At 73.3% G+C, this 24295-nt stretch overlaps 6 protein-coding genes across 6 annotated transcripts; 1 reads left to right on the plus strand and 5 right to left on the minus strand.

The window, feature by feature from the left end:
* Positions 1 to 2048: 2048 nt before the first annotated feature.
* On the plus strand, positions 2049 to 3367 carry IL23A (interleukin 23 subunit alpha). The gene is made up of 4 exons (XM_059832734.1): positions 2049 to 2219; positions 2384 to 2482; positions 2969 to 3094; positions 3221 to 3367. The coding sequence occupies exons 1-4, from the start codon at positions 2049 to 2051 to the stop codon at positions 3365 to 3367; spliced, it is 543 nt and encodes a 180-aa protein (XP_059688717.1).
* Positions 3368 to 3592: 225 nt separating this feature from the next.
* On the minus strand, positions 3593 to 9111 carry STAT2 (signal transducer and activator of transcription 2). Its single transcript, XM_059832698.1, has 24 exons — positions 9101 to 9111; positions 8856 to 8987; positions 8626 to 8776; positions 8457 to 8555; positions 8291 to 8383; positions 8143 to 8221; positions 7970 to 8055; positions 7742 to 7890; positions 7515 to 7673; positions 7294 to 7446; positions 7188 to 7208; positions 7002 to 7095; positions 6829 to 6885; positions 6672 to 6755; positions 6502 to 6600; positions 6002 to 6137; positions 5853 to 5902; positions 5666 to 5754; positions 5464 to 5600; positions 5184 to 5372; positions 5050 to 5107; positions 4700 to 4895; positions 3799 to 4561; positions 3593 to 3729 (listed from the first exon to the last, which is right to left on the minus strand). The coding sequence occupies exons 2-24, from the start codon at positions 8984 to 8986 to the stop codon at positions 3593 to 3595; spliced, it is 3210 nt and encodes a 1069-aa protein (XP_059688681.1). The 5' UTR covers position 8987; positions 9101 to 9111.
* A 1176-nt stretch (positions 9112 to 10287) lies between these two features.
* On the minus strand, positions 10288 to 11451 carry APOF (apolipoprotein F). Its single transcript, XM_059832770.1, has 3 exons — positions 11447 to 11451; positions 11353 to 11375; positions 10288 to 11270 (listed from the first exon to the last, which is right to left on the minus strand). The coding sequence occupies exons 1-3, from the start codon at positions 11449 to 11451 to the stop codon at positions 10288 to 10290; spliced, it is 1011 nt and encodes a 336-aa protein (XP_059688753.1).
* A 982-nt stretch (positions 11452 to 12433) lies between these two features.
* TIMELESS (timeless circadian regulator) lies at positions 12434 to 17968 on the minus strand. The gene is made up of 27 exons (XM_059832772.1): positions 17872 to 17968; positions 17651 to 17804; positions 17444 to 17558; positions 17305 to 17367; positions 17091 to 17192; positions 16819 to 16974; positions 16609 to 16742; positions 16438 to 16525; positions 16180 to 16356; positions 15886 to 16103; positions 15705 to 15808; positions 15460 to 15629; positions 15258 to 15383; positions 15030 to 15181; positions 14854 to 14951; positions 14655 to 14772; positions 14371 to 14572; positions 14119 to 14270; positions 13962 to 14047; positions 13754 to 13877; positions 13598 to 13680; positions 13374 to 13516; positions 13128 to 13290; positions 12982 to 13050; positions 12795 to 12913; positions 12566 to 12710; positions 12434 to 12477 (listed from the first exon to the last, which is right to left on the minus strand). Exons 1-27 carry the CDS (start codon positions 17966 to 17968, stop codon positions 12434 to 12436), a joined length of 3402 nt encoding a protein of 1133 aa, XP_059688755.1.
* Positions 17969 to 19100: 1132 nt separating this feature from the next.
* MIP (major intrinsic protein of lens fiber) lies at positions 19101 to 20782 on the minus strand. The gene is made up of 4 exons (XM_059832814.1): positions 20423 to 20782; positions 19826 to 19990; positions 19618 to 19698; positions 19101 to 19283 (listed from the first exon to the last, which is right to left on the minus strand). Exons 1-4 carry the CDS (start codon positions 20780 to 20782, stop codon positions 19101 to 19103), a joined length of 789 nt encoding a protein of 262 aa, XP_059688797.1.
* Positions 20783 to 21871: 1089 nt separating this feature from the next.
* Positions 21872 to 23847, minus strand: LOC132320442 (aquaporin-2-like). Its single transcript, XM_059832773.1, has 5 exons — positions 23833 to 23847; positions 22967 to 23287; positions 22744 to 22896; positions 22587 to 22667; positions 21872 to 22081 (listed from the first exon to the last, which is right to left on the minus strand). Exons 1-5 carry the CDS (start codon positions 23845 to 23847, stop codon positions 21872 to 21874), a joined length of 780 nt encoding a protein of 259 aa, XP_059688756.1.
* Between the last annotated feature and the right edge of the window lie 448 nt (positions 23848 to 24295).

Below are 24295 nucleotides of genomic sequence, written 5' to 3' on the forward strand. Positions count from 1 at the left end.
CCAACTCCGCCCCCGCCTCCTTTATCTCCGCAGGCCGACACCGAACCCACCGGCGGTATCGGCTGCCGCAGACCCGCAGCCGTTGGTGGCGGGGCCGGGCGGGGCGGGGCAGGGCAGGGCACGGGGGGCCCAGGCCCGGCCCGAGCCGGAGGCGCTGCGGGGCCCCCGCTCTCAGCGCCGCGCTCCGAGCCCGGGGCCGCTACCCACAATCCCCCGCGCTCCGGCCAAGCATCCCACAGTGCCCCGCGCCCCGGGGCGACGGCGGCCGTTACCCACAGCGCCCCGCGCCCGCCGTTACCGAGCAGCCGCGGGCAGAGCCCCGCCAGGGCCGCACTCCCGGGCTCGTCCCGCTGCGCCGCCCCGGCCGGGCCGGGGCCGCCACCGCCCCTCCCGCCGTCGCTATGGCAACCGCGCCCCCCGCGCGCCCGCCCGGCAGCCCGCCCCCGGAGCCGACGGACCAATGGCAGCGCGGAGTCGCGGGCGCCGGCCAATCAGCGCCCGAGCGAGGCGGGACTAAGCGGCGCAGGGGGGTGGCGTGCCGGACGGCGCGGCGGAGGGGACAGAAAAGCTGAAATCGGCCGGTTCGGGGCGGGGGCGCGGCTCCCGGGGGGAGGCCGGGAGAGCCCGGGGGGGACCCCCCGGCCCCGCCGCGCCCCAGCACCGCACAGAGCCCCGGGCGCTGCCGGCCGGCTGCGGCACCCGCGGCCCCGCGCCGTCCCGGCGCCTCCCGCTGCGTCCCAGCGGGCCCACGGGTGTCACGCAGCGTCCCCTGGCACCCTGCGGGATCCCGCCGTGCCCACGGCGCCCCCGGCATCCCGCGGGGGCCCCCCGTGTCCTCTGGCATCCCGCGGGGTCGCGGAGTGCCCCACAGGGCCTACGGGCTCTCGCCGTGCCCGCTGCTGTCACAGCGCATCCCGCCGCATCCCGCCGTGCCCGAGGGCGCCACGCGTGGGAGCCCAGCATGTCCCACGGGGTCCCACCGTGTCCGACAGGGCCTCTCGGCGCCCACTGGTGTCACGCGGCGCCCCCCCCGTGGGCTCCCAAAGCGTCCCCAAGCGCCCCACGCTGTCCCACGCTGTCCCCGGGCATCCCACCGCGTCCCACGGTACCCACGGGGTCCCTCAGTGTCCCGCGGGGTCCCCAGGGCAGCACACGCACAGGACCGTGGTGCTGCGCCCCACCGGCCTCGGCCTCTCCCGGGACCCCCGCCCCGGCCGCCCCCTCCCAAACCCACCGGGGACACGAGGCCACGGGCAGGGAGGGAGCGGGGGGAGGGCGGCCGCCCTCGCCCCCCCGGGGCGGGCTCGGCCCCGGGCCGCTGTCCGAGGCGCGGCCGGTGCGCGCCCGCGGGCCCGGGGAAGGCCGGGGGCAGCCCCGCCGGGCGGGAGCGGGAAGCGCCGGAGCCGCCTCGCCGGGGCCGCCGCGATTGCGGCGCCGCGGGCAGCACGGCCCGGCCCGGCGGGGACCGGGGCTGCCGGGGCCGGCGGGGGTGCCGGGGGCGCGGGCAGGGGAAGCCCCGCAGGGGCACCGCGGCCCCGGGAGCCGCCAGCCGCCGCGCCGGGGCCGCCCCGGCCGGTTTCCCGGTGCGGCCGCGGGGCAGCGGGGGGCACACCGAGGAGACACCGAGGGGGCACCGGGGGGGGGCACCGCCGGGCGCCGGGGGTCCCGCCCCGCCCGGGCTCCCGGTGCGCTCGGCGGGGCGGGCGGGCGGGGCGGCTCAGGTGCGCCGGGCGGCGACCCCCGGGGCGGCCGCGGTGTCCCGGTCCCGCCCGTGCCGCTGCCGCCGCGGTGCCCCCGGGCGTGGAGCCGCCAGGAACTGCCCCGGGTTTTCCTGCCCGTCCCGTCCCGTCCCGTCCCGTCCCGGCGCGGCGCGGGGCTAGGCGCGGCGGGGCGCAGCCCGGGGACCCCGGCCCGGTATCGGTTCTGCTTTCGAGGGAGGCGGCGATTTCGCAGTAACGGGGGGCGGGTGCCACCTGCCCCGGGGATTCCCCACCTGCCACGGCCCCATAAGAGCCCGGTGGCGGCGCCGGTGGCGGCACCGACCGGCCATGGCCCCGCTCCTCCGCCTCTGCCTCTGCCTCTGCCTCCCGCTGCTGCTGCCGCCGCCCGCGGCCCCGGCCCCGGCCCCGGCCCCCCGCACCGACTGGGCCGCCTGCAAGAGCCTCTCCCGGGAGCTGTCGCGGCTGGTGGCGACCCTCAAGGAGCCGCACCGGGTCCTGGTGAGCGCGGGGGGCTCGGCCGGGGGGAGCCGGGAGGGCGCGGGCGTCTGCGGGTGCCAGAAGGTGCGGGGCATCCCGGCAGGATGGGTGCCCCGAGAGCGCGGGGTGCCGGGAGGGGCGGGTGTGCGGGGGACGTGGGGACCCCACTGACCCCCCGCTGCCAGGAGGAGATGGACCTGAGCGAGGAGGACCCCAATAACTGGCCCCCCCGGATCCGCTGCAGCGACGCCTGCGACCCCTCCACGCTGGACACCAACAACACGGTACCGGGGAACACGGGGTGGTCGGGGGCCGCGGCGGGGCGGCCAGGGAGCCTGAGGGTGCCCGGGGGGGGGCGTGAGCCCGGGGGTGCTCTGGGGGATGTGCCTGGGGGTCCCAGGAGGCGCCGGGGGGCCCAGGGATGCGGAGGGATGCATCTGGGGTTCCCAGGGGTGCCTGGTGGTCCCAAGGGATGCTGAGGGATGTGCCTGCTGGTCCCAGGGGTGCGGGAGGTACCCAGGGGTATCCAGGGGTCCCAGGGGTATCCAGGGTTCCCAGGGGTGCTGAGGGATGTGCCCGGTGGTCTCAGGGGTGCAGGGGGTACCCAGGGGTATCCAGGGTTCCCAGGTGTACTGGGGGTTCCCAGGGGTGCCTGGTGGTCCCAAGGGATGCTGAGGGATGTGCCTGGGGTTCCTCAGGGGTGCCGGGGGCACTCAGGGGTGCCGGGGAATGTGCCCGGGGGTCCCCAGCTCACACCCCGCTCCCCGCAGCGCTGCCTGCAGCGCATCCTCCAGGGGCTGCAGCACTACCGGGACCTGCTGGGCTCCGACATCTTCACCGCCCGCCGCCTGCCGCGGCTGGAGGCTGCACTGGACCAGCTGCTGGGCCTCGTCCAGGTGAGGGGCCGGGGGGGCTGGGGGGCCGGAGGGGGTGGCAGCCCCAGGCCTGTTCCCCCCATGGCCGGGGAAGCAGGCGCCCATCAGCCGCGGCCTCAGGACCCCCTAACCCCGCTCTCCCCGCAGCAGGAGCACGGCCGCCCCCCCCGGCACCCCATGGCCCCCAGCAAGGCCTGGGCCCACCCGCTACTGCAGCGCCTGGCGCTCCAGCGTCTCCAGTCCTTCACCACCATCATGAGCCGCGTCTTCACCCACAGTGCCAGCCCCCGCTGAGGCTGGCCCGGCCGTGGCTCTCCCCACTATTTATTCCCCTCCGCCCCGAGGGGCTATTTATGTGCAATGCTCCCTATTTATCTCGGGTATTTATGGGTTTCTAATAAAGGTCTGGAGATGAGCGGCTCCACGTGTACGGCGCAACCCAGGTCTGCCCGCAGGCAGCACAGGCAGCACAGGCAGCTGGGGCGGGAAGAGGTTTATTTACAGGGGGGACGGGGAGGGTCACTGGAAGTCGTTGGCGTCGATGTGGAGCAGGGGGAAGTCAGCGGCGGCGGCAAAGAGGGAGCTGGCGGCGGGCAGGGCTGCATCCTCGGGCTGCGGCAGGAACGGGTCGCTGGCGTCCAGGAGAGCGGCGCTGCCTGCGGGACGGGGAGAGGTCAGTGCCGAGGAGACCCCCTTGTCCCCCCCACCCCGGCCCTGACACTCACCCGCCAGCTCAGGGCCCAGCCCCTCGTCCGTGGCCTCCAGCGCGTCAGGCATCAGCTCCGCTGGCTCCAGCCCCTCCAGCATCCCCGAGCCCGGCTCCAGCTCCTCCACCAGCGACTGCAGGAGGTCCCGCATGTCTGCGCTCCCAGGCAGCGGCTCCAGGCCCCTCAGCTCTGGTGGCAGCGTCTCCTGCCCCTCGGGGACCAGCAGCGGCTCCACAGTCTCCAGCACCAGCGGCAGCAGCCCCGCGTCCCCAGCTCCCACTTGCTGCAGGATCCCTGTGTCCCCGGCCACCGGCTGCAGCGTCCCCAGTCCCCCAGGCAGCACCTGCAGTGTCCCCGAGCCCCCAGGTCCCACCTGCAGCGTCCCCTGGCCCTCAGGCACCAGCTGCAACACCAGCTGCGGCTCCACGGCCCCAGGTCCCGCTTGCTGTGTCCCCTGGTCCTCAGGTCCCACTTGCTGCAGCACCCCCAGCCCCCCAGGCAGCACCTGCAGCGTCCCCACACCCCCCGGTCCCACCTGCAGCGTCCCCTGGCCCTCGGGGACCAGCTGCAGCACCAGCTGTGGCTCCAGGTCCCCAATCCCTGACTGCAGCATCTCTGAGACCCCCGATCCCACCTGCAGCGGCCGTGGTGGCTCCAGGCCTTGGGGCCCTGGCTGCAGCATCCCCGGGCTTGTGACCATCACCTGCAGCATCCCTGGGCTTGAGGGCTGCAGCACCGCTGGGCTCCCGGGCTGCAGCGTCCCCGGGCTCCTGGCCATCACCTGCAGCACCTCCAGGTTCCCAGAGGTGACCTGCAGTGTCCCTGAGCCCGTGGGCTGCAGCATCTCCGGGCTCACAGCCGTCACCTGCACTGTCCCTTGGTTCAAGGGCTGCAGCGTCCCCAGGTTCCCAGATGTGACCTGCAGCGTCCCTGGGCCCCTGGGCTGCAGCGTCCCTGAGCTCCCGGGCGGCAGCGGTGACGGACCACCGGGCTGCTGTGTCCCCAGGCCACCGGGCTGCAGTGTCCCCAGGCCACCGGGCTGCAGCTGCAGCGTCTCCAGGTTTTCCGTAGCAGCCACCAATTCCTCTTCTGTCTGCCAGGACTCATTAGCCTGCCTGCAGAGAGAGACGGCAGGTCAGGATCAGGATCAGGGTCAGGATCAGGGTCAGGGTCAGGGTCAGGGTCAGGGTATGGGGACGCGAGGCTGCGGGCGAGAGGGTCCCCCTTCCCATGGGGCCACGGAGGGACCGAGGCGTTCCCCTGCCTCACCTGGACGACACGCGGATGAGGCGCTGGTTCAGGTATTTCTTCTGCTCTGTCAGGTTCCCTGAGGACAGACAGAAGAGGTCGGAGGGAGGGGTGGGCGCTCCCCCGACACCGCGCCGCACCGCGCCATGCCGTACCCTCCTGCCGATGGCTGTAGTAGGGCCCAAAGGCCTCGTCGCGAGCGGTGTCGGGGTACAGGAACAGGAGGGGATTCTCGGGGATGTTCTCCTCCACCAGCAGCTGGTAGTCGCGGATGATGTCGGGCAGCGCCAGGGACGCCAGCTCGGCCGCGGTGTAGGGAACCACCGCCCGGAAAGCGGGGGGCCCTGCGGGGCAGGGGGCAGCTGGAGTCAGCGCCCAGGGCAGGCCTGAGGCCAGGGTGAGGGGCTGGACTCCTGGGGGCAGGCGTGCACCCACCGCTCTCGGGGTGCTCCACCCAGGTGCAGGTGACACCCCCGAGGATGCTCTCACTGAACCGGATCAGGAACGTCCCCGTCCGCTTCCCCTTCAGCAACTTCTTCTCTTGCTTCCGGCTCACGAAGCCCAGGATGAGCCTGGGGGAGGCACCATCAGCCCCTGCGGCCCCCAGCCCCCCCTGGACCCTCGGCCCCGCTCCTACCCGTCCTTCCAGAGCTGCTTGAGGTGCTCCTGGAGCAGCCCCAGGATCGCGTCCAGCCAGGCCCAGAAGGAGAAGCCGGAGGCACCGTCCTGCGGGAGAGGGTGGGTGAGTGGGGATGGGGGCGACGGGGCCATGGGGGGGCGGGGGGACAGCGGTACAGGGCCACCGGGGGACGGGCACCGCTCACCTTGGAGAACTTAGACCAGGCCAGGGTGCTCTCCAGAGACGGCTTCGAGCCTCGGAGGCAAGAGCAGGGTGAGGGGGCAGCACGGCCCCCGTCCTGGCCCCGGGGGGCTCAGGGGGGAGCAGGGCCCTGGGGCTGGCGCCCGGCCTTACCGAAAAGCTTCTCGGCCAGCATGAGGAGGTGCTCCTTGCTCAGGCCCCGCTCGGCCACGCTCTCGAACTGCCAGCTCAGCACCTCGGCCAGCCGGGGCCAGGGCGCCGGGGGCGGCACAGAGAAGAAGTGCTGGTCCTGCGGGAGATGGGGTGAGCGGGGCCGGGGGTGCGCGGCAGGGGCTGGGGACGTGCACCGGGGCAGGGGACGGCGATGGGACAGGGACCTGGGGTCAGGGATCTGCACTGGGGCAGGGGATGGGACAGGGATGGAGCAGGGACCAGGATGGGGCAGGGACTGGGGACAGGAGAAGGGGCAAGGCATGGGGGAGGACCAGGGACAGGGACCAGGAACCTGGGACAGGAGCTTGGACTTGGACAGAGACCAGGTGAGGAGCAGGAATGTGGACGGGACACCAGGACCAGGACCAGGGCAGGGGGAGATGGGGCGGGGGCAGCAGGGTGGGGGGCGGCACAGGGCTGGGGAGGGGGGTCCCACTTGCCTTAGGGTCGCCGCTGAGCATGTTGAACCAGAGGATGGAGGCCCAGGCACTGGAGAACTGGTTGTTGTTGGAGATGATGACGAAGGGCAGAGTGGAGGTCTGTGGGGGAAGCGAGGGTCAGGCTGGCAGCCCCCCCGGCCTCCCCCAGCCCCCCAGCCTCCAGTGCTCACCTCCAGCTCCAGCTCCAGCCCGCAGTAGGCGTACGCCAGCGTGAAGGTGATGAGGTGCAGCTCCTCCGTCACGACCAGGGGACCCTGCACAGAGGAGGCACCGTGGGGCACCATGGGGCTGCCCCCTGCACCCTGTGCCCCCCAGCCCCGCACCCACCTCGCCGGCGCCTTTGCTGCCCTTGCCCGACCTGCTGTCCTTCTGCTCCTTCAGCGTCTGCAGGGCAGGAGAGAGTCAGCCCGGGCTGGGGGCTGGGGGACAGGGCTGGGCCAAGTCCTCAGCCCGCTCCCCCGCCCCGCAGAGGACCCGGGGGTCTGGGCAGGGGCCCCTACGAGGTACTGGAAGTCGCAGACCAGCCCGTCCTGGGGACTGTCCCCTGCCAGAAGGGTTTTGCTGCTCGATGTCAGGATGTTGAACTTGCGAAACCTGCGGGGCAAGGAGAGGATGCGGGTGGGGGGCCAGGACCCCTGGGGGGGCACAGCCCTGCCCGCCGCAGCCGGCGCTCGCTTGGCTCTCACCCTTTTATCTTGGGGGGGTCCCTACAAGAGACAACAGGGTGTCAGTGGGAGTGGGGTGCCAGGACCCCCGTGGCCGGGCAGGGGGGCCCACCCCGGGGGTCCCGACCTGTCGATGTGGATCTTGGCCTCCATGCGGTGGTTGCGGTCGTGGAGGCGGACGAGCAGGCGGGCGCGGGCCGAGAACTTGCTGGCCGTGCGCAGCACCAGCGGACGCTTGCAGGTGTTGGGCATGCTGGGCTGCTGCTCCACCACGAAGGCCCTGGGGGCACCGGGAGGGTCAGGGCTGCCCCAGACCCGGCCCCCCCGGCCCCCCCGCCCCACCCTCACCTCTGCAGCAGGTAGCTGAGCAGCTCCCGCAGCCGCTGCTCCAGGAGGGGGGTCTCTGCCTTCAGCGGGTCCCTCTCGTAGGTCACCTTCTGCCGCAGGTCCCCCAACGCCCGCAGCAGCTGCAGCAGCTGGAAAAGCCCCTGGCCAAGCTCCGTGAACCTGCGGGCGCCACGGGGCTCAGTGGGAGCCGGCTGCAGCCCCCCATCTGCCCCCGGTCCCGGCCCTACCAGGTCTCCAGCAGGCACAGGCGCGTGTCGGCGGGGGCCCCCAGGCAGGCGCGCTGCTGCCGCTCCTGCCAGGCCCCCAGCTCCTGCTGCAGGAAGTCCCGCAGGGTCTCGCTGCGCCCCAGAAGCTGCTGCATCTGAGCCAGCACCTCCTGAGGGGAGACACGTGCCTGAGCGGGGGGCGTGGGGCGGCCACGGCCCCCCCCCAGCCCAGCCCTAGCACCCTCTCACCCGCCGCTGCCGGTCCAGGATCTGCAGCTTGGCCTGGAGGGCTTGGATCTGCTGGGTGTACTGGGGGTCGCTGGCCCTGTCCTCGCCTGCGGGCAGGGGGTGAGGGGGTTCGGGGGGGCGCAGGGCAGCGCCGCCCCGCGTCTACCCCCGGCGCAGGCAGGACTGGGCCTTACCCGGCAGGTAGTGCACCTTGAAGCAGAAGTCAAAGGTGTCCTGCAGGTCCTCCAGGTGCCGGAAGGTGCGTTCGGCCTCCTGGGGGCAGAGGGCGGTGAGGGGCCGGGCAGCCCCCAGGGGCCCGGGGGGGGCCGGGGGGGCCTTTACCTGCAGGGCCGCGTGGAACTCGGCCAGGCGTCGCTGGATCTGCTGCTCCCGGTCGCTCCCCGGGGGTGCGCTGGGCGCCGGGGCGGCCCCACCCTGCAGAGACACACGGGGTGTCGGGCGATGGCCGGCAGGGTCCCGCGGGGCCGGGGGGGGGGTCCTGCCCTACCTGCCCCCCCGCCTGCCCCAGGCGCAGGATCCGCCGCTCCTCCTGCAGCAGGTTGGCCACCAGGTTGGCAAACTTCTCTGGGCACTCCTCGAACTCGGCCTGCGCAGGGGCCGGGGGGTCAGCGGGGTGCGGAGACCCCCGGCCCCCCCGCCCCGGCCCCGCTGCCCACCTGGAGGTCGCGGCGGGCCTTGCGCAGGTTGTGCTTCAGCATGAAGTCCTCGTCGCCCAGCCCTGGGCTGCCCAGGCGCTCACCCAGCAGCGCCAGCAAGGAGTGGAAGAGCATCCGGGCATGGGAAGAGAGCGGCTCGGCCGCCTGGCGCCTGCGGCACGGCGGGCTCAGCACCGGCCCGGCACACACAGGCCAGCACGGCCCCCAGCCCCAGCCCCCCGCCCCGTTACCAGTTCTGGTCTTCAATCCAGGCGGCCAGGCACTGCCGCACCGCCATGGGCAGCGCCGCCCCTGCGTACAGCTGGTGGACCTGCTCCAGGTAGGCGTTGGCCAAGCTCTGCACCTCCTGCCACTGCGCCATGCTGGGGGGCGTGGGGCGTCAGGGCGGCCCCACCGACCCCCGGGTCACGGCGTGGCTGGAGGATCCGAAGCCAGCGCCCGCGCGTCCCGCTGGGCACCCCTGCGCCCCACGTACCTGCCTGCAGCACGGTGGTCCCGCGGTGCCTCCGCTCCGGCTCGGGCTGGGCGGCGGGAGCACCACGGGCTGGCAGCCCCGTCCTGGGGCGGGAGGAAGGGGTGAGCGGCCGCAGCGGTTCCCGCCGGGGGCCGAGCTGTCCTGAGCTGCAGGGGCCCGGGGCGCAGGCACCCCCCCCGCCCCGAGGGGCCCCTGCACCCCCTGCGCAGCACCCCAGGCACCCTCCCCAGAGGCACCCCTGCACTGGTCCCCCCTTGCACCCCCGCGGGCACCCCCCAGATAAGTTTCCTGCACCTCAAGCGCCCCCCTGTATGGATCCCGGGGGGGGTGTGCGCCTAAGCGCCCCCCGCCCCAGGGGGACACCCCCATGGGACCCCCCGAGGCAGATCCCTCCGTGCCCCAACCGGGACCCTCTATCCGCGCCGCCCCCCGGCCCCGGCAGGGCTCCCCGCCCCCGGAGCGGCGCCGTGCAGAGGGGACCCCGGGCCCCCCGGGCCCCCCGGACCCCCCGGGACCCCCGGGACCGCCGGGACCCCCGGGACCCCCCGCAGCACCCCGCTCCGCGCTCCCACCTCGGCGCCCTCAGCGGCTGCCGGGGCAGGAAGGCGCGGAGGCCACGCCCCCTGGCGCTGTGCGCGGCGATTGGCGGAGTGCGGCGGCGAGGCCACGCCTCCCCAGGCGGGGGACAGGGCTTCCAGCGGGGTTGCCCGCTTCCCCGAAATGACGTCAGGGTGGAGAGCAGAAGGGGCGGGGCCAGCGAGGGACCCGGCGGGAGGAAAGGGCAGCGCCGGTCCGGGACGGGCCGCGGGGACGGGGAGAGGCCGCGGGGACGGGGAGAGGCCGCGGGGACGGGCTGTGCGGCCGCTGGGGTGAGGACAGGGCGTAGGGACAGGGCCGGGGCCGTAGGGCCGGGGCCGTAGGGCCGGGCAGGCCTTGGGTACGGGGACAGAGCCACGGGGACCGGGACAGGCCGTGGGGACAGGGCCGGGGCCACGGGTACGGGCCGGGGCCACGTAGGGGCAGGCGGGGCTGGGCACGCCGGGTGGGACCGGGCCCAGGCGAGGCCTCCCCGCGGGGCCAAGGTCCCCGTGCCCCAGGGCGGGGCGGCCCCGCATCGATCGACGCCAGCCCCGGCGACGAGGGGGACACGGCGCCAACTGCCGCCAACTGCCGCGAGGGGCCTTTATTCAGATGATGAGGACGGGGCCGCTGTGGGCTGTGGGCGCTGGCGGGGGGTCCCCGTCCGAGGTGAAGTAGCTGATGAGCGCCCGAACCCCGGCCTTGAGTCCTGGCTGCAGGCCCAGCTGCAGCCCCAGGGCCACGGGGCCGCCGGCGGCGGCGGTGAGGGCGGCCAGGCCGGCGTAGCCCAGGTCCTCGGCGACCTCCAGGGCCCGCGTGGAGGCCAGGGCCTCGCAGCCCTGGAAGGCGTAGTAGAGGCTGGTGCCCAGGTTGTAGAAGGTGCTGACGCCCGGCACCCACTCCAGCACGCTGTGGGCCTCCCACTCCCCCGGCGGGTTGCAGGCGTCCTCGTTCTCCCGCCGGCGCCGGGACTGGTGCCGGGCGGCATGGCGGCACACACGCAGCCAGGCATGGGCCCTGGCCCCTGGGAGCACCCGGACCCCCTCGCCCAAGGGCCCCTTGACTGGCACCCTGGGCGGGGTGGGGTGGGTGCCGGCCACAGGGCCCTGGAGCCGGGTGGGTGCCGCGCAGGGCCATGCCAAGGAAGACCCCCCCGGCTGCACCAGGCTGAGGAGGAGAGGCAGGGCCTCGGGGGCCGGGGAGCCCTGCAGACGCACCAGCCCCCACAGCAGCGCCGCAGCCATGGGGGGACCCAGCTCCCGGGACAGCCCCAGCACCTCCGCCTCGGCCTGGGGCCCGCAGGCAACCCCACTCAGCGCCAGGGCCATGGCGGCACGGGCCAGGGCACGGGGCAGCAGCGGGAGCTGGGCGAAGCCGGGCAGGGCCTCAGGGCGCAGGTCCTGGCATGAGACCCCGCGCACCGGCAGGGCTTGCGGCGGGATGTGCTCTGCCAGCTGCGCCAGCAGTGCCTGCGCCACAGCCTGGTCATCGTCACCCGGCCCGGGGGGGACGGCAGCGAGGGCGCTGCCCCCCAGGCCGAGGAGCAGGAGGAAGAGCAGAGCCTGGGCCATGGCGGCAGCTCCAGGAGGGCCTGTGGAGGCAGAAGGGGCAGAGCCCCGTCAGCCCCCCGTGGCCACAGCCCCCCCGCAGCCCCCCGCAGCCCCCCAGCTCACCCGCGTGGCGACACCGGCGTCCCCTTCCCAGTCCAGCCGCTGGTGCTACCGCCACTGCGGCCCCTTTATAGCCGCCGTTATCAGGAGGTGTTGCGACATGCGGGGCTTGGCCCTGTCCCCCAGCACGGGGACAGGGTACCTCCCTGGGGACAGGGCAGCTCGCAGCCCCAGGGACCCGGCCCACCCTGGCCCCCCAGACCCACACGCCAGGCAAGGCCGAGAGCTGCGGTTTTTTATTTGGTCTCTTTCCAGATTTAAAAGGTGTTAGGAAAAAAAACCAGCCGAGGTTAAAAGAGGGAGTTTGGGGTAAAACAGGGAAAGGGAGATACCAGAACAAGACACCAGGGAAGGGGACAGGGCAGAGAGCCACCGCCTGCTTTTGCAGCACCCTTAAAAACAGCTTTAAAACCTGAAGAAAACCCGGAAAAGAGCCCAGGGCCCAGGCGCGGGCAGGGCAGGGGGAGCCCCTCAATCCTCCTCCTCTTCCTCCACGCAGCGGACACGCTTCCGCCTCCCCCGGGGCTGCGGGTCCTCGTCCTCGTCCTCCTGGGATCGGGGGGCTGCAGGGGCCGGCTCTGCGCCTGCGGGTGGAGGGAGCAGGGAGGAGGCTGAGCCCCCCAGCCAGGGGGGGTGGGGGGTACACCCCTGCCCCCCCCCCTCTCCCCAGCACCAGGGATGTGGCAAAGGGTCTGGGGACAGGTCGACTAGGAGCCAGCAGCGTCCCGTGTCCAGCTCCCAGTGACACCCAAAGCACCACAGGGGAAGAGACCCCCGCAGCCCCCCAGGAGAGGCTGGAGGAGATGGGGCTGGAGGGGCTGAACCCACCTGAGCTCCCGTTATCCTCATCGTCGCTGTCGAGCTCCCGTTGCCTCTTGGTGCCCAGCTGCACTGGGCTGGGGACAGGGACGGGGACAGGGATGGGGCCAGGCTCCTCGCTGCAGCAGTGGGGACAAGGGTTGGCACCACTCAGTCCCGCATTGGGAGAACCCAGGGGTCCGGATCCCGCCCCCAGTCGGGGAGAGGACCCCCCCCAGAGTCAGGGAGAGGACCCAGCTGGGGGCCGGTGCACAGGAGCCCATCCTCACCTCTCCGAGTCCGATCCCAGCCCTGCCGGCAGCTGCTCTGCTGATGGGCACAAGAAGAGGGGTTCAGGGCTGGCCCCATGGCTGGGGGACCCCAGCCCAGCTCCCGCACCCCCAGCCCAGCCCCTCACCTGGATTGGGGTCCTGGGGGCACCTGGGTGGCTCCAGCAGCCCCTGGGGGGACCCCGGGGGGTCGGGGCTGTAATGGGCGATGGAGGCGGCCGCACGGCGGAGCTGCTGTGGGCTGAGGGCAGCCGGAATGCGCCAGAAGGATTCCTGGGCAGAGAAGGGAAAGGCTGCAGGGCCACGCCGGGAGTGAGGGGACAGGGAGGGGGACAGGGAGGGGGACAGGGACCTCACCTGCTCGCTGGCGGGAGGCCGGAGCCCCAGCTGCCGCAGCAGGGCCTGGAAGCGACGGTCCTCCATGGCGTCCTCATTCTCCTCCGAGAGCGGCACCAGCGGCACTGGGTGGGACACGCCTGGGCCAAGAGCACCATCAGCCCAGCCCCGGCCCCCCGCCCCAGCCACCGGCCCCCCGCCCGCTCACCATCCTCCTCGCGGTCCCCGGCCGTCCTCCTCAGGCAGTTCTCCAGCCACCGCAGGGGCCCGGCCAGGCCTGGGGACAGGGGAGGGTGAGACAGGATATGGCCCCGGAGCCAAGCCCGACCGGGGGGCTCAGAGCCCCTTGCCCACCTTCCTGATGCAGACGATGTGCCAGGCCCTGCCCAGCCCCTTCCTCGGGCTCCCAGTGTTCCTCCATGGGACCTTCCTCCACTTCATCCTCCTCCTCTTCCTCACTGTCCCCATCCTCTGCCGAGCTGTCCTGAGCCGGCACTGCGGGGGCACCCGCCGCACCCTGCAGGGACCAGCAGTGTGTGGGTGCCCGTGGTGGGGCAGCACCCACTGGGCACAGCCCAGGCCCCCCTCAGCCCCCTGTACCGGCCCGGGGCCATGGCCCTTCCTCCGGCGCTTTTTGTACAGCTCCTTGCGCTCCGTCACCAGCCCCAGCCCCAGCAGCTTGTCCACCACACGAGCCCGCGACCGCCGCGCCGTCAGGTGCTTCATGATGTTCCCCAGGACGTCTGTGGGAAAGGGGGTCAGGGTGGGGGGCTTCGGGGGGCTACAGGGGGCTGCCCCCCCCAGCCAACCCCGGCCTCACTCACCCTCCGAGCCCCGGAACTCCTCGAAGAGCCGCGTCAGCTCCTCCTCCTGCTCCTGCGTCCACAGCACGAGGCAGGTGCCCTTCCTGGGGGGGGCATGGCCGTTGGACCCTGCCCCAGGGCGAGGCGGCTGCCCCGGCCCGGGGGTCCCCAACCCACCTCTCCCGCGGGAAGTCCTTGGCGCTGCCGGCCAGCCCCAGCCGCACCAGCTGCTTCACCACCTGCCTCCGCGTCCGCCCCGGCGCCGGGAGATGGGCCAGGATGGCAGCGATGACGTCCTCGCCTGCAGAAGCAGGAGGCTGCAGGGAGGGAGCCCCCGCCGCCCCCCGGGGGTCCCGCTGCCCCCCGCCCTGGGGAGCCCCAGTACCTTCCACCTCCTTGTACTTCCAGTACAGGTCCCGCAGCTCCTGCTCCTCCTGGGGGGTCCAGGGGGGGACCCGGCTCCTGCCAGCCCTGGGCAGAGGTGGAGGGGAGGTGAGGGGAGGCAAGGGGAGGGCGGCAGCCCCCTCCCCGGCCCCACTCACCCCTCTCCCTCCCGCAGGGAGCCGTAGCCCTCGGTCATCTCGCGGACAGCCGCCGGGCTCTTCCAGAAGAGCAGCTCCACGAAGGCCTTCTTGTTGGTGGCCGCCAGCGCAAAGAACTTGCCCAGGATGAACTTGGCCAACGCCACCAGTTCCTGCGGGCAGAGGGAGAGCGGGGCTGGGAAACAGCGGGGCTGGGAGACACCGGGGGGGACCCCTCCCTGGGGGCTCGGGGGGAGCCAGGCCCCGGCTCACCTGGTGTGCGCCGGCGGCAGGGTCGCTGAGGAGGCGGTGGAAGAGGGCGAAGAGGGAGAGCTGGAAGAGCAGGGCCTCCATGTGTAGGTCGCGGGCCAGGCGGTGCAGCAGGCGAGCGGCACAGTGGTTGGTGCGGGGGCTGTTGCGGGCGTACCCCCGCAGCAGCAGCACGAGCGCCCGGACCACGGGGGCGCAGGCGAACCTGCCCCGGCAGCCCCGGTGAGTGGGACCGCCCCGGCAAGCGGTGCCACCCTGGACCCTGGGGCTCCCCCATCCCCTCTCACCGTTTCAGGTAGTCGAGGAAGTTGAACTCCTTCTCTGACACCTGCACGGTCTCTTCCTCCTCTTCCTCTTCCTCATCCTCCTCTTCCTCTGGCTCCTCGGCCTCGGGGGGCGCGTGCCCTGAGGTGGGACAGTGCTGAGGGCCTGGAGCTCCACAGCCCAGAGCCCACCACTCCCAGTGCCGCCGGCTGGGGAACTCACGGGGCAGGGGAGCGAAGAGGATCTCCCGCAGCAGCTGGGTCTCCTCGGGCGGCCCCGCGTCAGGGGGTCCGAACACATCCCCTTCAGGCCAGACATCCCTGGGGAGAGGGGGACAGGCTGGCACCGTATCCCCGCACCCCTGCCCGGCTGCAGGATGGGAATTGCGGTGCCGGTACCTGGCAGAGCGGAGCAGCCGCAGGGCCTGGGGGGCCTGGGCGTCCCGCAGGCACCCCTGGATCCGTAGCAGAGCCTCTGCGCGCTGCTCCTCCACCGGCGTCTCCGAGGCGGCATCAAAGGGCACCACATCCTCGGGGAGGGGCACCTCGCCCTGAGGCAGGACACAGTCACCCTGCGCCCCACCAAGACACCCGGTGCCCCCCGTGGAGCCGGATCCTTCCCCCTACCTGCAGGCAGGCCTGGAGCTGCGGGGCCAATCCTGCCCACAGCTCCTCCAGCTCCATGGCGCTGGGTGGCTGCGGGGCGAGGGCTGCAGCTGCCCGCGGCTTCTTCCTCCTCCGCACGCGCTTGTTCTGGGGGGCAAGGACGGGGTCAGGAGGGGCTGCCTGACTCTCCAGGGACCTCCCCGGTGGGGCAGCCGCATCCCACCTGCACCACAAGGCCGGCGCGGCCCCGGCAGAAGCGCTCCAGCATGCGGAGAAAGAGATGGGCCGTCTCCACCAGGTCCTGCAAGAAGCTGCGCGGCTGCTTGGTCTCATCAAACTTGCGGAAGAGGGCGAGGAAGAGCTCCCGGTACTCCATCAGGTAGAAGATGTTGCCTGGGGAGGAGGGGGTCAGCTGAGGGGGCCAGGGTGGGCCCCCCCAGAAATGGGCAGAAGGACAGACGGACTCACTCTTGATGACCTGGCTGCTGTCCCGCACTGCCTGCTCAGGGGACCGGTCCATCTCCTGCACCGTCCGCAGCAGCTCCTGGTACGCCTTCAGGGCCAGGTGCATCCTGGGGATGGGCAGCGTCAGTGCAGGGCCCCACAGCCGGGGGGGCCCCGGGCACCCGGGGGGGTCCCAGGCACCCACCTGCGGGCCCAGGTCGCTGCGTCCTTCTTGTCCATCAGTGCCATCTCGTAGTAGGTGGTGAGGTTCTGCTCGATAAAGTGGAAGGCGCGGACACCCACCGTCTCCGACACCAGCTCGGGGCGGAAGCCCCGGCAGCGGTTGAAGGCCATGAAGAAGGCGGTGGCCCACAGGTAGTAGGTCTCATCGTGCTGCTGAGCCTTCTCCCGCACCAGCTGGTCCTGGGGGTGGCGGGGGGGGGGCTCAGTGGCAGTCCCGCAGCGCGGGGAGGGGATCACAGCCCCCCCGGCCCCTCACCTTGACCAGCAGCATCAGGCGGTTGTAGCAGCCCTCCAGGAAATCCTGGCAGAAGCGGCACAGGAAGAGCCGGACGTTGCGGGCAGAGCGGCGGGGGGGCTCGGCCTCCGGGGCAGCCTGGCGCCGCCGCGGCACCCGCCGCGTCTCCTTGCCCAGGTCATGGCTGTAGCTCTTCAGCTGCGGGGGACAAGCATGGAGCAGCAGGACTTACATCCATGTCATTGTCCCCATGCCCCCCCGCCATGTCCCCGCGCTCACGTTGTGCAGCCCCTTGTGAAACACGACGTCCCGGTCCCCGATCGCCTTCAGACCCTGCAGGACGTAGGAGCCACCGAAGCGGGAGTGCCTGGAGCAGGAGGACATGGGCTGAGCGGTGTCGGTCCTGCCACAGCGGTCCCAGCCCTGCCACGGGGGTCCCCCTCCCCTCACCTGGATGGGCGCTGCAGTGCTCGGGCTCTCCTCTCCGCCAGCTCGCGCTGCCGCAGGGCCTCCAGCTCCCGCGTGTCCTCCCCGTGCTCGGCGGCCGACTGCCCCTGCCCCAGCACTGCCAGCTCCTCCGGGCTCTGCGGGCAGCGCCGTCAGCGCTGCGGGGGTGCTGCAGGGGCGTCCCCTGCCCCATCACCCCCTGCCCCAGCTCACCTGGTCACGGAACATGAGGGAGATGATCTCCAGGACATGCAGGGCCCATTGCTGCTCCGCCTGGGCGCTGGCCAGGAACTTGAGCAGGTCATCCATCCCGGTGATGTGCAGCGCCCACAGCACCCGGTCATGCACACTGGCATCGCCGTCCACGCCCTGGGGGGGGGGGGACATGGGGTGGGGGGCTCAGCGGGCAGAATGTTGGGGGTCCCTGGGGAGCCACCATGGCCCCAGACCTGCCAGGTACCTGGGGAAGGGCCCCATCCCGGTACCTGCTCCTCCGTGGGGTCCGGGGGGACGTGCAGCACATTGCGCACCAGCAGCAAGATCCTCTCGATTAGCAGCGTGTCCTCCTCCTGCCGCTGCTCCCAGTCCTGGGGCGATGGAGCTGTGAGGACTCCCCGCGGCACCCATGGGGACCCCGGCCCCGCTTGGCAGGGCGGGACCTCGCAGTCCCCGGGAGCCACGCAGGGACACGGGCCTCACCAGCTGCAGCAGGTCGTAGAGCTTCTCACTGAGCACCCCAAAAACTTTCTCACTGGCGAAAGCCTGCAGAAACCCCTGTGTGAGTCTGGGGGGGCCCAGGCAGAGCACCCCACCCAGGGCCCCCTCCCCGGGCACTCACCTCTTTGTAGGCCTGGAGGTAGGACAGCACCTGGAGAAAGTGGTGCCGGGAGGTGGCATCCGGCGGCACTTTGCCGAAGCAGAGCAGAGCCGGCTGCGTCAGGTTCACCATCAGCCTGCGAGAGGGCGGGGGGGGCGCGTGTGGGACCGCCGCTCCGCGGGGAGCCCCCGGGGGGCCACCCCGGCCCCCCACCCTGCCCCCCGGTACCTGACGACGGCATCGAAGAGCACCTTATCCTGCGGGTACTGGACCAGGATGGGCAGGAGGTCGTTCTGCAGGATCTGGGCCGCCCCCAGCTGCTGCCGGACGTCCCGGGTCTCGTCCTCGTGGCGCAGGTACCGGATCAGGTCCTTGACGCTCTCTGGGGGGGCCGGGGCCGTGAGCCCCCGCCGCCCGCCGCCCCCGCCGCCCGCCGCCGCCCCACCTACCCAGGCAGTCGGGCTCCCGGTGGTAGACGTCCCCTTCCAGGTAGCCCAGGGCGCTGCAGGTGGCCAGCAGCTCGCAGTTCATCATGTACCAGTCCATGCAGCGCGCCGGGGCGCTGCGCACCGGGCACCGGGGGCCTTCTGCGAGACGGCCGTCAGCAGCGCCGCCGAGTGCCCCCCCCCCGTTCGGGGTGTCCCCGGGCCCCCCAGCGCCGGTACCGGGGCACCAGCCGGCCCCGGTGCCGCGGTTCCCGAGATCGGGGCACCAGCGGGGATCCCGCTTCCCGTGGCACCAGCCGGCCCCGGCCCGCGCCCGATACCGGAGCGTCGGCCGGTCCCGGCCCCGGTCCCGGCCCCGGCGCCGCCCCCCGCTCCCTGGGCACCAGCCCGTCCCGGTCTCCCCCGATACCGGAGCACCCGCCGGCCCCGGTCCCCGGTCCCCGGCCCCCCGCGCTCACCGCCGGCCCCGCCTCCGCCGCCCTCGCGGCCGAGCGCACCGGGAACCGGCGCGGGGGCGGCGTTACACAACCGCCCCAGTTCCCGCGGCGGGAGGCCCCGCCCCGCCCCGCCCGCCGACTTCAAGCGGTAACTCCCTCCCGAGAGGATCCGGTGGGGCCTTGTCCCCCCTCCCGTCACCCGCCACGGGCGTGGACCGGCGGCGCGGGGCCCCGCAGCCCCCTTCCCTCCGGCACCGCACCGGCGTCGCCCCGCTCCGCCCGCCGTGGAGCTGCGGGGACTGCCCCCGCCAGGCGTCCTGCGGGGAGGCGGTGCGCATGCGCGCCATTGCCCTTTTAACTGCGGCCCTGTTCGGGGCGCAGCCCCTCCCCCGGGGCGGGGCGGGGCCTCCCCTGCCTGCGCGGGAACGGGCGGCTGCGGCGGGCGCCTCCCGTCAGCCCCCGCGCGGTTGCCGGGGCGACACGGGCCCGGCGCGGCCTCGGGGCCCCGGTACCGCCCCCCCCGCCCGGTCCCGCCCGGTCCCCCGGCGCCGGGCACGGCCGCGACCGGTTACCAAAATAAAAGAGCAGGTTTAATTCACCGAACACAGAACTCCCGCCGCGTCGGGGCGGGGCGGCCCCGGCCCGGTACGGGCGGCCCCGGCCCGGCTGGGTCCCGGCAGCGGGGCCCCGCCGCCGCCCGCCGCGCCGCGCCGCGCCGCACACACACGCACCACACGCCCCGCGGCGGCCCCGTCACAGCAAAGCAGCGGGCGGGCGCGGGGGGCCGGGCCCGGCCTACAGGCCCTGCATCTTCAGCTCCAGCGGCTCGGCCGGCGGCTCGGGCGGCGCCTCGGCGGCGGGGGGCTCTCCCTTGAGCGCGGCCAGGCGCTCGGCCAGGCTGCGCGGCCGCGGGCACAGCGCGAACTCGTACAGCACCGCGCCCACCGCCGCGCCCAGCAGCGGGCCCGCCCAGTACACCTGCGGGGGGGCGGCGTGGGCACCGGCACCGGCGCCCCCCCGCCCCCCGGGGGACAGCACCCCCCACCCCCATCCCTGGTGCCGTGGGGCACCCACCCCCCAGTGCAGCGGGGCAGCGGGAGCGAGGGGCGGCCACGTCCCCCCAGATATTGGGGGGGGGCAGCAGGGCTGGGGGGGCTCCTTGCCCCCTGTCTGCACAGCCCCCAGCACCCTGGGGTGCCGCTGTCACCGGGGGGGCTCCGGCCGCCCTTGGCAGGGACACGGCGGCTGGGGCAGGACTGGGACAAGCGGGAAGGGCCCGGGGCGGCGTGGGGGGTCCCCGCGCCCCACTTACCCAGTGGTTGGTGAAGTTGCGGGTGATGACGGCGGGGGCGAAGCAGCGTGCGGGGTTCATGCCGGCGCCCGTGTAGTGGATCTGCAGGGAGGACGGGGCGGTGGAGGGGGACACGGGGCAGTGGGGTGCCGGCCGGCTGCCCCCCTGGCCCCAGGCCCCATCCCAGCCCCTGGGGTCACGCCAGGAGGGGCCCCGTGGCTGCCCTTACCCCGAAGAGGTGGCCGAGGGCAAGGGAGAAGCCGACGGGCAGCGCGGCCGAGCCCGGGCGCCCGTCGTAGCGGTTGTCGAAGCTGGCCAAGACGCAGAGGACGAACTGGGCCGTCAGGAGCAGCTCCACCACCGTGCCCTGGCCCAGGCCCACGCTGGGGTGCAGCTGCACGGGGAGAGGCCTCAGCACCCCGCCTGCGCTCAGCCAGCACCCCACGGAGCTGGTCCTCCATTCCCCCAGCACCCCAAACGCCCGCTGCCCTGGCCATCGCCGCCCCTTGCTCCCCAGCCCCAATTCCCTGTTGACCCCCTTGTCTTCCCCAGCCCCACCGTACCCCAAACCCCTGCTCACCCCCAAATGCCTCCCAGACACCCAGCCCCCATTACTGCCCCCAAAGACTCAAGCACCTCCTGGACACCCTAATCCTCCGTTAGCTCCCCCATCCCCTCAGTACCCCAACCCCCCCCCGCAATCCCCCCTCACAGCAAACCCCAAAACACCTCCTGGAGAGCCCCACTCCCCCCTCCCCGCCCCACAGTACCCCAACCCCTCAAGCACGCCCACTCCCCCAAGCACCCCCAGCCCCCCCCCGCTCACCGCGCTGACGCCGAGGGTGCCGCGGACGGGGGCCGGCGTCACCCCGTAGAGCACGCCGGCCCCGGCCAGGGCGCCCAGCAGCTGGGCCAGGAGGTAGCCCAGGGCGCGGAGCACGGAGAGCTGCGAGGCCAGCAGGAAGGCCAGGGTGATGGCCGGGTTGACGTGGCCCCCGCTGACATGGCCCAGCATCTGCACCAGGGTGGCCTGGGCCAGCCCGAAGGCCAGGGCGGCCCCCAGCACGCTGGGGGGGCCCGGGGCCCAGCGCAGGGAGGCCCCCAGCCCCAGCAAAGCATAGAGGAAGCTGCCCAGGAACTCGGCCAGGATGGCCCTCCAGAAGGAGGACGAGCGCAGCTCCCGCATGGCCTGGCCCCGCTGCCCTCCGTGGCCCCGCTCCCCTCCCCGGGGCCACCCGTGCCCACCTTTATAAGGCCCCCCCGGCCGGCCCCGGGGGTGGGATCCCACCACCGCCACCGCCCGTTAACTGCTTCGCTGCCCGGGGCGGGGTACGGGTGACGTGTGGCAAGGGACCCCCCCACCCCCCCCCCGGACTCCCCCGGGGCAGCCCTGCACCCCCAGGATGGTGGGGACACCCCAGACCTGCACACCCCCCCCCCTCCCTGGGGCTGCCTTGCCGGGGGGGGGGCTCTGACCCATAGGTGCACTCTGTGGGGTTTGCGGGACATCACCATGCTCAGGGGCTGGGGGCAGTGCTGAGAGCCCCCCCTCATGTTTTCGGGGACACTTTGGGGCGACCTTGCTGGGAGCCAGCCTCTCCCAGCCCCACACAGAGGGGGCCCTGGGTGCCCCCCCCCGGGCCAGCCCCGCTGGGGGCCACGGGGGCTCTCCCCACCCCGGCCCTGTTGTCTGCGGGAGGGTTATTCAGCCCGGCTTAGCGGGCGCTAATTCCCCGGCTGGGGGGATTAGGGCCGGGCCCGGCCATTGGCGCCCGCAGAAATCTGCCGGGGCTGCAGAGGCCGCGACAAAGCGCTTTGCTGCGCTCAGCGCCCCGGCACGGGACGGGGGGTCCTGGCCCTCACCCTCGCCACGGGGCCCCAGAGAGGGGGCACCCGCCTGGGGGAGCCGGGGAGGGGGCACGGCCCTGAGGGGGGCACAGGGGAGGACCCCGGTGTCGGGGTGCCCCTGCACCCCAAGGGCACAGGTCCGGGGGCTCGCAGCCACCAAGACCCCCAATCCCCCACAGCAACACTCTGCACCCACGTCCGACCCAAAGCCATCTTTAATCCCCCCGAGGGGAGAGCGCGGCTGGAGGGAGAGGGGGGGCTGGAGCCACCTGTGCATGGCCCCTCCAGCTCCCCCCATCCTGCCGGAGGGGCACCGTGCCCTGGGTGCCCCATGGAGGGTGCTGGGCTGGGGGGCTGGCAGGGACCCCGTCTTGGGGCCCGCATGCCACCTCCCGCGGGCTGGGTCAGAGCAGGGGGCCGGGGGCGCTCAGTCCGTGCCCTGGCCCTGCTCGGCCGGGGGGGCCGGGGGGCCGCGGGCAGAGGGCGAGGAGGGGGACGGGCTGGTGGTCTCCACCAGCGCCACGTCCCGGCAGGCGAGGCAGGCGCCCAGCTTCTCCCGGGAGGCACCGGGGGCGAAGACGAACTCGTAGGAGAGCCCAGCCAGCACCGCGCCCAACACCGGCCCCAGCCAGTACACCTGGGGGGGATGCGTGTCAGGTGTGCCCCGGGGGGAGACACACAAGGTCAGGGATGCCCTCGGGGGGGACATGTCAGGGGTGCCCCGGGGACAGGCGATGTGGGGTCAGGGGCTGCTGGGGGAATGCTGAGCACTGCCCCAGGGATGGGGGGACTGGGGACCCCACACCAGTGATGGGGACTAACTAGAGGAACCTGCTCCAGGCATGAAGAGCCGCGGGGGGGGATCACATGTTTGGGGTGGGGGCACCAGGAGGAGCCCATGCCGAGGATGGGGACTGGGGGGATCCGTGCTGTGATGGAGGGACCAGGAGGACCCAAACTGGGGATGCAGCCAAGGGTTACCTGTCCCGGGGGGACTGGGGGGATCTGTCCAAATGAAGGGAAGAGCCAGGGACCCCTGTCCTGAGGTGGGGATGGGACCTGGGGGGTCACACACTGCAGCTGGGGGCACCCATCCCCACATTGGGGTCTCTAGGGGGGACCTGGGGGTGCTGCCAACTCACCCAGTGGTCGTCCCAGATGCCGGTGACGATGGCCGGCCCCAGCGAGCGTGCCGGGTTCATGCTGCCCCCCGAGAACGGCCCCTGCAGGAGATGGGGTTCAGGGCTGGCCAAGGCGGCAGCCATCAGCCCCGGGGTGGGGGCGAGCGGGGGTCCTTACCGCGGCCAGGGCGCCGGCAGCCACGGCACTGCCGAGGGCCAGCCCGCCCTGGGGAGCCGCCTGGTCGATGGTGGCAAAGGTGGCCAGTGTTAGCTGGAAGGTGGCAAAGGTCTCCCAGGCCAGGGCCTGCCCCGCCGTCCCTGCTGTGCTCACCTGCAGCGACAGGCCAGCTTCAGCGCCCCGCCGCCGGGACAGGGACAGGGACGGGGACGGGGACACTCACCCGGGTGACGAGGCCGATGTCGCCCGGCAGCGCCAGACGAGCAGCAGCGGAGGCCAGCACGGCCCCGGCACACTGGGCCAGGAGCCCGGCGGCCCCACGCAGGGCACCCAGCTTGCGGGTGCAGAGTAGGGCCAGGGTGAGTGCTGGGTTGGCCTGGGGCCCCCCGAGGGTGCAGGCCAAGGCCCCGGCCACCAGCCCCCCGGCCAGCGCTGGTGCCAGGGGCCCGGGGGCTGCCGAGGCGCCCAGCACCACCCCCACGAAGATGAGTGTCGCCAGCGCCTCCACCAGCACCCTCCGCCAGAAGCACCCGCTCCGCAGCTCCTGGGGGCACAGGGCGGCCGGGTGTCATCCTGGCAGGCACCGTGGAAACTGGGTGCCGCGGGGATGGGGTGCCATGGCAACAGAGCGCCTTGGTGATGGGGTGTAGTGGCAATGGGGGATCTCAGTGATGGGGCGCCATGGCAACAGGATGCCTCAGCGACCGGGTACCATGGTGATGGGGGTGTCTTGGCAATGGGGCACCTTGGCAACAGGGTCACCATGGCAACAGGAGCACCCCGGCAATGGGGCCACCATGGCAACAGAGAGGGGTGCCATGGCTTACAGGGGTTATGGTCACAGAGGTGGGAGCAGGAGCCGTAGCAGGGCTGGGGGCCACAGTGGGGGGCACACAGGGACTCCTGTGCCGGGGCTATGGGCTGGGGTGCTGGGGTTGGGTGCTGAGATGACAGACTGGGAGGGTCCTCATGAGTCGGGGGCTCCCCACCCACCCCCCTGGCAGGGAGGGACCCCAGGGCCATGGCTCTGGGGGCGAGTGGGGGGCTGAGGGGGAAGGGGCCAGGGCAGCGCAGCTCGCAGGGCCTTACCTCCCCGATGGCCATGGCGCAGCTGCGGGGCCAAGGCAAGTGCGGAGGATGCCCAGGGAGGGGGTACCTCCCACCCCCCCGGCCCTGCCACCCCCGCGGCACTGCCAACCCCCGGCACGGGGAGGGAAGGCCCCACGCTTGGCACAAGGCACTCCTGGGGTGCAGGAGGGGGCTGAGGATGGGGCAGGGCCCTGGGGGGCTGCAGGGGTCCTGGGATTGGGTTCAGAGCATCTCTGGGTGCCATGGCAACAAGCTGGGACACTTTGGGGTGTTGCCACGACGACCAGCACTCCCTCCCCGGGTGAGAGATGAAAGGCAGGGATGAAAGGCTGGGGGGGGAACGGAGGGGGGAAGGTGCCTGCCCGCGGGGGGGGGGCACCCCGGTAGCCAGCCCTGCTCGCACACCAGTGAGGAGAGACGGGGGCCAGGGCCGTCCCTGCTGTGCTGGTCCCCAGGGGGGCAG

Source organism: Gavia stellata, chromosome 36, assembly GCF_030936135.1.
Source record: "Gavia stellata isolate bGavSte3 chromosome 36, bGavSte3.hap2, whole genome shotgun sequence".
NCBI lineage: Eukaryota > Metazoa > Chordata > Aves > Gaviiformes > Gaviidae > Gavia > Gavia stellata.

Excerpts from the sequence above, each read along its gene's own strand:
- TIMELESS (XM_059832772.1), bottom strand. The coding sequence starts at position 17,968 with ATGGACTGGTACATGATGAACTGCGAGCTGCTGGCCACCTGCAGCGCC. Across the intron at positions 17,559-17,650 it reads CTCTTCGATGCCGTCGTCAG|GCTGATGGTGAACCTGACGC; the intron begins GTACCGGGGGGC and ends GCCCTCTCGCAG. Across the intron at positions 15,182-15,257 it reads AGCTCCAGGCCTGCCTGCAG|GGCGAGGTGCCCCTCCCCGA; the intron begins GTAGGGGGAAGG and ends GTCCTGCCTCAG.
- APOF (XM_059832770.1), bottom strand. Across the intron at positions 11,271-11,352 it reads ACGCCGGTGTCGCCACGCGG|GCCCTCCTGGAGCTGCCGCC; the intron begins GTGAGCTGGGGG and ends CTGCCTCCACAG.
- IL23A (XM_059832734.1), top strand. The coding sequence starts at position 2,049 with ATGGCCCCGCTCCTCCGCCTCTGCCTCTGCCTCTGCCTCCCGCTGCTG. Across the intron at positions 2,220-2,383 it reads AGGAGCCGCACCGGGTCCTG|GAGGAGATGGACCTGAGCGA; the intron begins GTGAGCGCGGGG and ends CCCCGCTGCCAG. Across the intron at positions 3,095-3,220 it reads AGCTGCTGGGCCTCGTCCAG|CAGGAGCACGGCCGCCCCCC; the intron begins GTGAGGGGCCGG and ends CTCTCCCCGCAG.
- LOC132320442 (XM_059832773.1), bottom strand. Across the intron at positions 22,668-22,743 it reads CTGCCGGCGCCCTGGCCGCG|GGGCCGTTCTCGGGGGGCAG; the intron begins GTAAGGACCCCC and ends CATCTCCTGCAG. Across the intron at positions 22,082-22,586 it reads GCATCTGGGACGACCACTGG|GTGTACTGGCTGGGGCCGGT; the intron begins GTGAGTTGGCAG and ends CATCCCCCCCAG.
- STAT2 (XM_059832698.1), bottom strand. The coding sequence starts at position 8,986 with ATGGCGCAGTGGCAGGAGGTGCAGAGCTTGGCCAACGCCTACCTGGAG. Across the intron at positions 6,886-7,001 it reads TCTGCGACTTCCAGTACCTC|ACGCTGAAGGAGCAGAAGGA; the intron begins GTAGGGGCCCCT and ends CCTGCCCTGCAG. Across the intron at positions 3,730-3,798 it reads GCTGGGCCCTGAGCTGGCGG|GCAGCGCCGCTCTCCTGGAC; the intron begins GTGAGTGTCAGG and ends CCCGTCCCGCAG.
- MIP (XM_059832814.1), bottom strand. The coding sequence starts at position 20,782 with ATGCGGGAGCTGCGCTCGTCCTCCTTCTGGAGGGCCATCCTGGCCGAG. Across the intron at positions 19,991-20,422 it reads GCACCCTCGGCGTCAGCGCG|CTGCACCCCAGCGTGGGCCT; the intron begins GTGAGCGGGGGG and ends CTCCCCGTGCAG. Across the intron at positions 19,284-19,617 it reads GCAACTTCACCAACCACTGG|GTGTACTGGGCGGGCCCGCT; the intron begins GTAAGTGGGGCG and ends GCCCCCCCGCAG.